We start from the raw sequence: 12,907 nt of genomic DNA, 5'->3' as shown, positions 1-12,907 counted from the left end.
ACCCGTGTGTGTGTGTGTGTGTGTGTGTGTGTGTGTGTGTGTGTGTGTGTAGCACAGTTATTCGGGATCAGGCTAGCAGTTGTTTTAAGAGACACTCTTTTGGTTCTCCCAAGGGAGTCTCAGTCATTTTAGTGGGCAGACCTCACAGAGACCTCACTCTAAAAAGAAGAAACTGAGGCAGCTCACGGCTCTGCTTCACCCGAGGTCACAGTGTTGTTTGCACTCAGGCTGACACATGACACAGCCAGGTTCAGTGTCCACCCTAAGGCTTTACATTTAGCTTTGTCATAATTTACTTTACAACTTGGAACTCAGCACCTTCACTGGGAATGATTAACAGGGGTTACTTTCGTCGCTGCTCCCACAGAATGCCCACACAGTGAAGTAAAGAACACGTACACCACGGCCATTACTCTCTTCTGTCAGTCGAAAAAATAGTCTAGGTGACAGTTATCTCTCTTTCCACCTACTCAGTAGGCTAACAAACTATATCTCCTTTCTCTACAAGTCCCAAACCCCATGGAGAACAGGACAGACCAGCAATGACCGGCTTCTATGCTGGAAGCACCTTTCATTCTTAACAAGGAGCAAGGCTACCTGGGGTCCTGGTGGCACTGCCTGTACCCTAACATCCAGGAGACTGGAGAAGTAAAGTCTAAGACACCTGTGTCTCAAAACAAAACAAAACAAAAATCAAAGGTTCAAAAAACAATAAAAAACTGTTTATGTGTTATAACAAAATTAAATTTTAAGCAGAAACTGCTATTTAACTCATTTTAAAAACAATCATATTAATATAAACATAAGTTTATGAAAACAACAACTTCTCCAAATGAAAAACTTTGGCGAAGAAACAGTCGTTTTTTTTCTGGCAAGTCTATTGTCTTCTTTTAATATAAGAGCCAGATTCTCACATCAACCCCTGCATTCAGCATAGACTAATACAGTTTGCTCATGAACATGGAAAAAAGTAGCCTCCTATGGATTTCCTAGAGATGGGAAGAATGCTATAAAGGTCGTTACAGGCAATGATTCTTTGGGACCACAGTGAAAACTGACTGAGTACTCTTTTGGAAATGGCGAATGCTTAATAGTAACAACATAGAATTTGAACAAATCACAAGCTACTCAAACATCACTACAGTCCACTACCAATCCACTGGTCCATCTCCACTCTGAGAAGACCTTTTCCCATCATGAGCTATGATTTCATGAACCTCTTTGGAAAGGTGTCAGAACCCCCAGATGACAGTTTGAAATCTTCAGGTTTTACCCAGAGAGGAGAGATGCTACAGCGGTCAACAAACGGCATCGCCCATGATCTTGACCCTTCGCAGTCATCAATGCTTTATTTACCCAGCATTCTTTGAAATGGGATGTTATCACAAGTGAAAAAACTGGAAAAATTAATTTTGTATAAAAAGATCATTTCTGTCTAAAAAAATTAATTGTCTAAGAAAGAGACCGATGGTGAAACATGGGTGAGACAAAATGCAGAAACCAGCCTATGTGCCCTCTGATCTTTGACTACACTCCGGAAATGCTCAGGCTGCCTTCCCCAACGAAAGCTGTACAGACTTAGAACCACCGGGATGGCAAGCAAAACCAACCTTTGACAGTGAAATGTGGAGAGCTTGATCTTGTTGACACAAAACTCGCAAATGTGCAAGCAGAAAGGCTCTTCTTCCCGTGTGTCAGGAGAAGGCAGTCTCAGTGCCACAGACACAGTCTGGTCACTCAGACCCATGGCATGCCTAAGGAGACTGAGTCACGGCTAATCAGGAGGGTCTGGGCCACAGCACTGGAATGCAGCCTGCTGTGCTATGAAGAACCGTTAAGAATGTATTTTTTATGGAACATTTGCTTCTTTAAAATAAAGAAGAAAAGATTTGATCCAGTAATAAGGGAATGGATTCTCAAACCAAAAGTTTTTGCTTGTGTTTGAAAAAGACAGAAAAAAAAGCTCCAGTAAAAGATATTGGATTATAGGTATAATTGATGTTCTGTTAATAGGATGGATATATTTTCTACAAAATAAAGATAGAAGGAAATGAAGGGAAACAGGAAATACCCATATATTCTTAGATGCCAACGAAATAAAGTGTAGTTAGAAAAGTTATACTTTATATATTCCACAAAAGGTTCACTTATCACATTCATGTAATAAAACCAGAATTGAAGCAAAGTCCAAAGCAAGTACTCATTGCATAAATAAGAACCACCCTTTACCCTCACATCTAAAACCTCTTCCGTGTTTTTCTAAACATACACAACACACTCTCTGCAACAAGGAAACCAAGACACATTTGACAGTAAACAGAGCATATCTTCTTACAGATCTCACATCCTATAACTGTACCAATTCAGAACTAGAGTGACAATTATAATTTCTAATACGAGAAAGTAAAATTGCCCACTAAGTGCTTTTAGATGGCTGAGTTTTTAAATGCCTGCACAGTTAAGGAAATAATTTATTTGGACAGGAAACTACGACTTATATATAATTAGCCTACTACCCTCACCCAGCTTCCCCCCAAAAGAAACCTTCCTAGAAAATAGAGAGAAGGAAGCATGTAGGTAACAGATTTGGGGATCTGTTTTATTTCACAAACTATTGAAGTAATTAATAAAGAATTTTAATATCAAAAGGAAACTAGGACCATGAGGATAAGTAATTTAATACAGTCTCAGCGAACCAGAGAACAACCAAGGGGTAAAAATGAGCACTAGTCTGCTAAAGGAAATACAGTAACTGGTACTAGAAAACAAACATTTTCCAAACACTAAAACAGACAACAGAGGGGCACTTATATATGCTTCTTCAAAGGCAATGCAAACATTTTATAAGATATCTTAAAAAGTTTTTGTTCCTCTATTTCAAATCATAGTGCTCTATCAACATTCCACAGAGAATAAAATGACCAACCTTAAACAAAAGTAAAACTCAGTCTCTTGAATGCAAAAATAAAGACAGGATGTAACAATTTACAAAGCCAGGAGTTTCAAAATAAAGTAATCAAAGAAAAACAAACAAAGAAAGAAAAGAAAGAAAGAAAAGGAAAAAGGAAGGGAGAAGGGGAGAGAAAGGATAACAAAATACATCAACTTACTTTGACACATTTTCTGGAATGTACTCTAGGACTGGGTATCCATCACTTCTCCTAGATGGCAGGTCACCGTGTGGTTTCCATGACTCCACTAATGTATTGACGGGTGGAAAGGAACTCAAGTGTTGGAAAGATTGGTCTCTAGGTGACCGTGATAAAGATATTGTACCTTGAGCACCAATCCGGTAGTGAAAGGACTGTCCACCCGAATTCACACCAACGATGGCAGATGATGGGATGCTGGTCTCAGAGTAATAGCTCCCATCATCTGGTTCTTGCTTAATCCCCATTGGGAATGCACTGCCATCACAGCTACCATCAAAACCGGGCACAGGTGGTCCTAAAATTCCTGATAGGGAATAATAGTCTTTATCATCCATAAAGGAAAAATATGAGCCATCCATGAATGGAAATGGGTTGACCGTGGGGTTCCCTTTAAGAGAGGAGCCTGAACACGAGTGCTTGGTTGATTCTTGCTTTATTGGTACAGAGAATGGAGAACCGGGGTTGATTTTGCTGTTTCCTCCCAGGCAGGAGCTGCTGAAAGTCCCTTCTGGTTCTGGTTTTATGTACTGGACAATGTTGAGCTGGCCAGTCACACCATTGGAGATGGCCTTCTCGACTTCCTCTGTCTTAGGGAAAGGAACGTCATGAGCACCTTTCTCATGGGTGTCTGGACTGGGAACCACATCCCGGATGGCACTGGTTGCAGCAGCAGCGCCTGAAGCAGCATAGCCGAAGGCATTGTTGATGGGGCTGCAGATGGACCCTACAGTGCTGGCTGTCGGGCTGGAGAGTGTGGATCTGTTGTTGGTGTTGGAAGGGCTGGAAACGGAGCACCTTGAGTTGTTAAGATTTGCCGGGCTGGACACAGAGGAGCGCAGAGTGACATTATTAGGACTGGAGACTGGAGATTTTACACTGCAGTGACTCGGAGGGCTGGAAATCGGGGACTTCATGCTGCTTAAGGGACTTGAAAGAGGGGAGCCCACGTTGCTAGCATGAGTGGGGCTGTGCGACCGTGAGCCCCGGTTTTCAACATTGGGGGAGCATGTTAGAGGGGTTCCTTGAGTGATGGGACTGTGCACTGGGAAACTGCCAAAGCCGGCTGTGGAGGAGGACATGGAGTTGATGCCCGCAGGGCTGCAGACCGAAGACGACATGTTCAACGGGCTGCAAACAGAGGGGCTCTTCTCGTGAGAGATGATTGGGCTCTTAACAATGGCACGCATGACCCCACCATTCATGGAGCCTCCAGAGTCAGGCATGAATGACCTCAAAGGCCTGCTCATACCACTTAAGGTAGAGGGCCTGTGGCCATTCTCTTTGTAAAACTTCACCAGTTGCTCCATGTTTTGGTAAATCTTTGCTGGGCTCATGCTTCCTTGTTGGTTCTGCTGATCGTAGGAGTAGTCGGCATCTCTCACAGAGTCCATGTATAAGCCCATGGATTCAGCCACAGTGGCTGAGAGTTCCTTGGATTCCAGCTCTGTTTTAATATCAGATGGTAAAATCCCAGAGCGACTATTGTCTTGCTGAAGGCAAGGGAGTAATTCGTGTTTTTCTTTGCTGCTTCCTTGAGTACTGTTGTTTGGGATAGCACCGGAGATGCAGCTGACATTGACAATCTCCATGTAGTTGTTCTCATCGGTCCTTTCTGCAGGTCCAAGAGAAGAACGCTCTACTGTCTGAGAAACTTGACTCCAGCGTCCTTCCATATCTAGACCTTCAGGGAGACTGTGGTAGCCTTTGGTTTCCATAGCTAACAAACAAGATTTATATTAACATATTAGAGTCAGTAACACAGTAGTAAGCTTAGGCATTCTAAAATTGCATTTATTGAGCTACACTATATATTCAATTTGGTATTAGCAATATTTCTAGTTGCATTAAAATTTATCTTCATGGGTGCTGACACAAAATATCACGCAGAGAGAATATCAACTATAACTTGTTCAGAAGCGAGAAGACTCAAACCCAATTTTGCATCTCAATTAAAACTCGCTATAATTCAGCCTTCACAGTTTGTAAAAACATTTATAAATGTTAACTTACTTGAATATTAAATAATCATCAGTATAATCGTAGGGATGAATGAGGTAATCAGAGAAGAAAGTGAGAACTGAGTGGGTGACTCAAGAAGGCCTAAAGCATGGTGACAAATATCAAACTTAAAACTAACCTGGGTGACCTTTCCTTGAGATCCACTTCTACGCAGGAGCGTGGCTGGTTTCCTTGCTGCTAAGCTTGCTCCCATAATAAAGCTCCTTTATACACTAAAACAAAACAAACAACTAACTTTATGACTCCAAAGTTTTGGGAAACTTGCTCATATAAAAGCTGCCTTCCATACGATCAAATACATAGCTTTATTATCAATGATATGCAATTAAGGGTACAGTTTCCAAATATAAGCTTAACAAATGGATAGCCATAGGGAAAATCATTGACAAATTGTTTCTAAAACAATAAGGCTTTCTTACAGTATATCAGTGGTGAAGACAGTTTAGTGTCAATTCTGAAGAGTGCAGGTGTCCTATAGACTGATTGACTTGGAGCACAGATTGTGGCAGTTGCCAGGCAGTTCAGCCACAGCGGTGACTCTTGTACTTCAATAACCAGCATCCTAGCCTAGCAATACCTCTCTTATGTCTTCCAAAAGCTGGACATTTTCACTCTCATGAATGAAGCTTATAAAGGGCCCTGATCATTTAAGCATTTATTCGAGAATATTTCCAAAGCACTCGTTACATCCTGGGTCTAAGAACAGTTCTGAATCTGTAATAATGAAACGACCAGCCTAGTTTCCACCCTAGAGGGAGCCCATTGGAGTGTTTTCAATATACATTCATTTCCATCTGCTCTAATCAATAAATTTAGCTCATGGACAGATTGCAATAGGCTATATGCTCATAATTATTATATACTATATAATTCAGCACATTATTACAAGCCTTTCTGATATATTATTTAACTTCATGAACCAATCTATATACAAAAAGCAAAAACGTACTCATAAACAAACAAGTCAGAGACTCAGGTGCTAGCCACATAACTATGTGCAAGTCCTGGAATTTGATCTCAGGTCTCTCTATTTACCAGTGTTTCCCAACCTGGGTCTTAAGGACACTTTCGGGCCGATCTTTATTGTTGTTGGAGGCCTGCCCTACGCGCTGGATTGTGTTAAGCAGGGTCTCTGTCTCTGAAGCACTAGATGCTGAGAGTACCACCTTCCCCGGTTGTGACAGCAACGAAGTCTGCAGATTATCAAATGTTCTTAGGGAGCAAGATCCCACCCCTGAACACTGCACTAAAGAAACAGAGCACTGCAAAATGAATTCGCTCTTATCTGTACATCTTAGAATTAAAAAAAAAAACATGCCTGCGTACAGTTTTCAAATCTCTATTTCCTGTGAAGCCTTCGTACATAAATGCAGTTCTTCGTACATAAAGCCCTGCATTCTTTCTCTGCTTGCCTCTAGCTTCTCTCCCCTATCCTTTCATTAAAAGGAAAAAAATTGGAAGTCCTTTGCTACAGAATTTATATGAATTAACATTGCAGAACAATATAACGACTTCACTAAATAAATTTGTATTACATATCACAAGCCCCTCTAATGAAATATAATGCATAAATTGCCTGAGTCTTACAATTGCCCCTAATTTTTTTGTATTCTGCAGTAGATTTTCAATTATGAGCAGTCAGAAACTATCAATTCCACCACTGTGTCCCAGATGGATAGTAAAATGCAAATAAAAAATGTTTAACTATTATACTATAATCAATACACAATTTATGAACCTTAAAATCTACCAATTATGTAGCATGCTTTCACTTAAAAACATTATTAATTCTTAATCAAAAATCAATCACTAAAAAGTATAAAATAAATCAAATCACAAAGATTGAGGTAGTTATCTGGGAATTTCAGCCAAGAAAAAAAGAAAATAAGTATGGATGAAAACCAAATTAAAACCGAAACACACACAGAGTGAACTGAGACCTAAATCATTGCTAATAATGGGCTTTTTTTGGTTTTAACTCTGAAAACTCCATCATAGCAGTGAATTGGAAAATATAGTCAATATTATGTTCTTTTCTACTTCTATAGGAAATACTCTGTCCTTTCCACAGCAAAGACAGTCGGATACAGCTGAGGTATAGATAGTTCACATTCAGATCCATGAAGTATTTCAAGAACTATGTTCAGAGCAGAACTTCTTGTGTATGTCCCAGTCCTCTCCTGAGCTCTCCTGTGGCCTCCCTAAAGACCTCTGTGTGAAGTGATCCCCCTGCCTCCGCCCTACAAGGCTTCCATGGGAATTCCTCCCAGTGTTGTAGTTGCAGCCACCAACCTCCCTTCCACCATATGCAAGAGGGTTCTGTGCCCTGAGACCCTTCTCCAGAACTCAAACTCCCAAATGTCTGTCGGGAGAGATGGACACTCTGCTTTTTATGAGATCTCAGTAAAATTCTGAGCTCTAAAATCCCAGGGAGATTTTAAAGTACAGAAGCAGCGTATTTTTAATCCAGCACTCCCTGAAATAATTTGATCTCTGTACATCTCGTTGCTGTTCGGAGGGCCTACTAATATTCTGAGGACCATTTGTCAAGCTCCTCAAAGAGCCATATACCAGACCAGCGAAGGTCTCTAAGGCTCACAGAGAATCCTTCCTGGAGATAGTGGGTGCCAGCCACAGTTCCTTTCTACAGGAAAGAATTTTATAAGCTAACATCAGAGAGCTGATCTCAACTCCCCAAAGTCTTGCTTCACCAAACCCAGCACTCACATAATAGCCTCCTAAAGCCAACCGTATTTCACCGCGTTATTGACAGGAAAATCATGAGGAATTTGCCATAGGCTTTTCTGAAATCTAAATTGGCTTTGTTCAAGGGATCCTCATCTATCAACCTCACCAACCTCTCAAATGACAGAGAGGAAAGGTCGGCAGCCAGCACAGAAAAGTGGACAGCAGTGAGCCTGCAAACACTTCTCCTGCAAACCTTGTTTCAGAGACTAGATGCTTTCAAAATAGCATCGCTGAGATATTTTATGCTGAGTCTTACTTGGTTAGTATTTTAGTTAGTATTTTCTATAAACAAATGGGTTAAGTTAGAAATTTATTTCCTGTGTTGTCCAGGAAACTCGGGTTTTCTTTTTAGAATTGGCATAATGACCATGGCTTTGAACAGTAGTTCAGTCAACCCGAACTTACCAGAGACTACTAAAAATACAACTTGATGAATATGATCCTCATAAAACTTTATCCTGAGGGTAAAGGGAAAGCTTTTGTTACTTAAGAATAAAATAAGGCAGTGAAATATATAAATTAAATTCCTAGCTTAAGAAAAACTAGGCCTCTTAGCTTTCCAGTGAATACTGTACCAGAGACTCTTAGGTCATTATGACCTTTATTTCATGCAAAAGAAACAAAAAGGTGAGAAAAATTCACATAAGTAAGGGAAAGCACCAACAGGTTGCATGTATATGTGTGTGTGCCTGCACGTGTATGTGCATATGTGTGCATGCGTGTGTGTGCATGTGTGGGTGTGCATGTGTGTGTGTGCGTTTGTGTGTGTGTGTTTGGAGTAGTACTAATATCCTGACGGGCGCTTATTACTATTGTCCTAAATGAGCCATATGCCAAGTTTACAAACCTCTCTAAAGCTTAGAAGAATACACACGTACATAGCCTTAATGCTATTTCTGTGAAGGAAACAGACTTTAAAACTTTGTTTCATAGTCTGTTAAATTGCCCTTTTCCATAAAGAAGTAATTTCTTTTTTTCCCCCATGAAATTATTAAAGACCCTTAGAAATCTGCATCTTTTCTGAAAACTTTCACTTTCAATCACTTTTATTGCTCTCTAATACATATCTCCTTCTTAATGGCACCTTCCCCCCCAATCATGTCCCTTTCAGGTGACACAGTTGAGACCCAGCTTGAGGGCTTCACAACACATGCCTGTTTTACAAGGCAGAAGATGACTTCAGGAAACCAGTTTTAGTCGCTCTGCCTCTCAGAACCGTCATCTTCCCCTCGTAGAATGAGGGAAGTAGGATAAGTCTGCCAAGGTCACCTAACAGAGCAGGAGAACCAGTTAGAACTAAGCATACCTGACTTCTGTTCACTGGCCAACTGAACCACATCAGCTTTCCAATTGTTCTTTTAAACAAAACTACCTCTTCCACAAAGGAGAAAGTTCCGCTTTAGTCCCCCCACCCCCAGCCCCGCAACACAAACTTCTCTCCAAAAGTATTTCCATGGTAGTGTGTCATGTCAAACGTGAAATTAAAGCTCCAAGGGAGGACCACACAGATGGAGAATGCTGTTATCATTGCTATGTAAATATCACCAGTAACAGCACCTAGAGAATGAGGACCCGAAATATTAAGGAGCTTTTAAAATTCGGCGATCTTAATAACTCGTCTGCTAACAAAAGTTTTTCGAACTACGTTATAATAAATAAATAACGCAGATGGTATGATAAAGCATTGTGATTTAAACCTTGTCTTTTTAAAATGCAGCAGGAAAAGCCATGCATCTAAAATCCATCTGGTCAGGGATGCCATCAAAAGCAACTTCATCCCTTTTCCGTCCCTGCTTTGACAGTCCCCTAGAGTTTCCCCAATATGAAGGAACGGGAAACGCAAGATTTTCCAGACCCTTTTATACAAGATCTATGGGGATCTGGCTTTTTCAACTGCCCTATCGGCTACACCTCCCACCCAGATTGAGGAGCTTCCGCAATTGATAGATGAAAGAAACATTATTCAAATGTCTTTTCAAATTTCCAAGAGGAAAACGATCTGAAATTCATTTGTGGGGAAAGGGGAGGGTGGCAAGACCTCCTACTGTCAAAGGCTGTTAAAAGCCTCTCTTTAGAGGGCATTTATCCAAAGTGGCCAAACTTTCCCAAAATAGTCCTCAGCCGGCCGGGGGGGGGGGCGGGGGGGGTGGAAAACCAAAACAAAACAACAAGCACACAGCACATACTGACTGTGCCTCCGGATTACGCAGCGGCTTCTCCTTGCAAAGTGCAAGCCACCCTTGCCTTGGCCGCACGCCGGGCAGGACCGGAGGCGCCCCACTGCGCACCCCTACACACCTGCCTCGGCCGGGGTCGTCTTCTCGCCTTCTACCTGTTGCAGCGCTTGCCACCGCCACGACACCCCTGCTGCGGAGCCCCCCTACATCCAACCACATCCAGGCCAGAGAGTGCCGCTCTCCCTGCAGAGGGAAAGCCGGAGGCAGAAGCGCTGGCGCCCAGGTGACTAGCACCGGCTTCCTCTGAGCAGCCTGAAGTTGGCTCTCTTCTCCAGGGCCCAATGACACCCTGGGTGCGCAGGAGCTAAGGGGAGGGATCAGGGGCAGGGCCAGGGCCAGCAAAAGAGGGAGGGAACGAACGCGCCGGAGGGAGCGGGCAAAAGCCCAGAGGGGGGGTGGGCCAGCTGGAAGGCCGGTCCTTTTAAAAGCGGGTCACATGTCCAGAAAGTTCAGGTCGCTGTCCCGCCCGCCGGAACCATTTCCATTGGCCAAGGGGGAAACAAGGCTCCACGCTGTGCGGGCCAGGCGTGCTTCTCATTGGGCAATCGGAGCTGTCAGTCACCAGGCGGGCGACATGACTGATACAAAGTTGCTGCGACACAGCCTGGACTCTGCAGCTTCCTTAAAGCCGCAGAGGCAGTAGGTTCTCCGGGTTCGCGGAGGTGGCCACGATCCGGGGCACCCCTGCGCATGAAGCCCTTTAGCCCACATCTCTCCCTTGCCCCAAACTTGCTCTCACCTACCCAAGTGTCCCCCGGGGGGACCACAGGCAATCCGGAGAGAAGGGGAAACTGTGGTGACGCCGTAGCAGCCTAGCTGGTGTGCCCTCGCGCCCTCCACCTGCAGCGCCAGGTGAGCCGCAGCGACTCACACCCGACGCTGCCCACGGCGTTGGCAAGCCCAAGACGACTCAGGTGGGCTTTCCCGGGACCCCTAACGCTCTGCTCTCCCCACCCCCCCTTCAGGTCTAAATTACCTTCCCCGCCGAGCAGCCTTAGTCTCCGCTGTCGAGAGCCAGAGGATCACGTTCCCAGTCGATTTCAGTTTCCTTGCAGGAAAAGCGGGTGCTTTCGGTGCAGCCAAACCCCTTGAAACACAGCCTTCCTCCCACCCCACCCCCTGCCAAAAAAAAAAAAAAGTGCCAGGGTCAAGAGCTGAGGCGCCTGATAATTTTGTTACTGTACTTACTACTTTAGTACTGGATTTTTCCACTAGTTCAATATGCAAGAAAGCTTACTATTGAGGATATGCGCTTTATAATATGTGGAAGTGGTGCACATAATTGGGGGCAGGCTTATTGGAAGAAGGGAAAGCTCTAAACTGTTTTCTAACGATCGTTTGCGCGAGAAAAATTTTGACTTCCCTTCGCCCCCACTCGGATTTTCCTCCCGCCCACCCAAACACTGCACTTGCTAAACCGAAGGATGGGCTCCTTAACTTTAATTCTAAGGACTTTTAGACTGGTGTGAGGCTCGGCTTTGGACTCCCCTGCTGGCTTGGAGTCGGCACCAGTGATGTACACACCTAAATCTGGTCCCCTGGCCCTTGGCGACCCACAGGCCGCAGGCGGCAGCTGTGCAGTTTCGGGCTCACCCTTGCTCCTGGCCAGCCAAGGCTCGGGAGGAGGAGGGCAGCTTGTGCCCTAAGGCCCCTCCTTTTCTTACAGTTAGTTAAGCCTCAGGATCCGGGATCCTGTGGCCAGGGAGACTGGAACTCTCAGCCACTCCCGCAGGACACTCCCCAGAGGCACGGGGGACTGCAGCGGCTCCCAGGAGCTGATCAGATGCCGGACTCCGGTGCCCATCAGTCGCCTGAGCTGAACTAGCCCTGGAGCCCCTACCCATATGAATCCCCGCCGAGTGTCCCAACTTTCCCGCGAGGATAGCTGTCACGCGACATCTATTGCGCCCGGGGCCGCGCGCCAGTGGCGAGCTGGAGCTAGGGAAGTCCCTGACCCGGCGGCCCGGGCTCGCCAAGCAGCAGCGGCTGCAGCTCAGCCAGGATGACAGAACTATTCATCATTAAAGAAATGGACGCGTCTCCTTTTTAATAAGTTTTTACCTCCCTTAGGGAGGGCTGGTCTTGCCCTGGATCGAAGCTCCTTGCAAAATCTAGGTTAGAACCGCGCAGAGTAGCCGCTGCGCTCTCTCGCCAGTCGCCCTGCACCCTTGTCCCGCGCGGGCAAGGCAGGCACCTGGCCTCCTGCCGGCAACCCACCTCGGTACGCTGACCCGCGTCCTCTCCCCTCTGCGCTGGCCTGGCCACCCCGGGGCCACCCCTGTTCTCCCAGACCCCCTCCCGCCACTGCCTGCGCAAAGTGACAGTCTCTGCACTCACCTTTTCTAGGACATGGTAGGGAGACTGGGGCGGGGGAGGGGGCAGCGAGACTCTGGCCGCCTCCGCCGCTGTTGCAGCCACCAGCAAGTCCAATACCAGCTGATCTGCGATGAGGATGGAGAGGGTAGCAATCCTGGCAGTCTCCCTACTGACGGTGGGTAGAGCAATAGAGCGACAGTGCAGTTATCCTGTTGGAGGCAGCGAGCTGGTGGCACCAAATCGCGCCGAGGGGGTTGCGAGCACCCGCCGGCCCCCAGCAGGGCAGCCGGGCCTGGGGCCGGCGGGTCTCCGGGGCCGCTGGTTCGCTCCGCGGTGACTGCGGAGGTTCCGGGAACCCTCCAGTCCCGTGGTAAGATTCCGCGCCCGCAGCGGAGAAGCGCGACTCTCCGCGCCCCTTCCTTGGGCTGGGGTGGC

At 45.4% G+C, this 12,907-nt stretch overlaps 1 protein-coding gene across 6 annotated transcripts in view; it reads right to left on the bottom strand.

The window, feature by feature from the left end:
• The window catches only part of Nr3c2 (nuclear receptor subfamily 3 group C member 2), a 335,373-nt gene extending 322,810 nt beyond the window's left edge, over nucleotides 1-12,563 (bottom strand). The window contains exons 1-4 of one of the 6 annotated variants that reach the window (XM_026777275.1): nucleotides 12,494-12,560; nucleotides 11,133-11,275; nucleotides 5,290-5,383; nucleotides 3,111-4,869 (exon numbers count right to left, since the gene is read on the bottom strand). In XM_026777275.1, coding sequence (XP_026633076.1) covers nucleotides 3,111-4,867 — 1,757 coding nt within the window. In that variant the 5' untranslated portion in view covers nucleotides 4,868-4,869; nucleotides 5,290-5,383; nucleotides 11,133-11,275; nucleotides 12,494-12,560. Of the gene's footprint in view, nucleotides 1-3,110; nucleotides 4,870-5,289; nucleotides 5,384-10,217; nucleotides 10,501-11,132; nucleotides 11,276-12,493 lie in introns of those variants that run through there. The other 5 variants (XM_026777280.1, XM_026777278.1, XM_026777276.1 and 2 more) reach the window with 5 other exon arrangements.
• Nucleotides 12,564-12,907: the final 344 nt, after the last annotated feature.

Source organism: Microtus ochrogaster, unplaced genomic scaffold, assembly GCF_000317375.1.
Source record: "Microtus ochrogaster isolate Prairie Vole_2 unplaced genomic scaffold, MicOch1.0 UNK53, whole genome shotgun sequence".
NCBI lineage: Eukaryota > Metazoa > Chordata > Mammalia > Rodentia > Cricetidae > Microtus > Microtus ochrogaster.
This window is presented reverse-complemented; position numbering and strand designations above follow the sequence as displayed.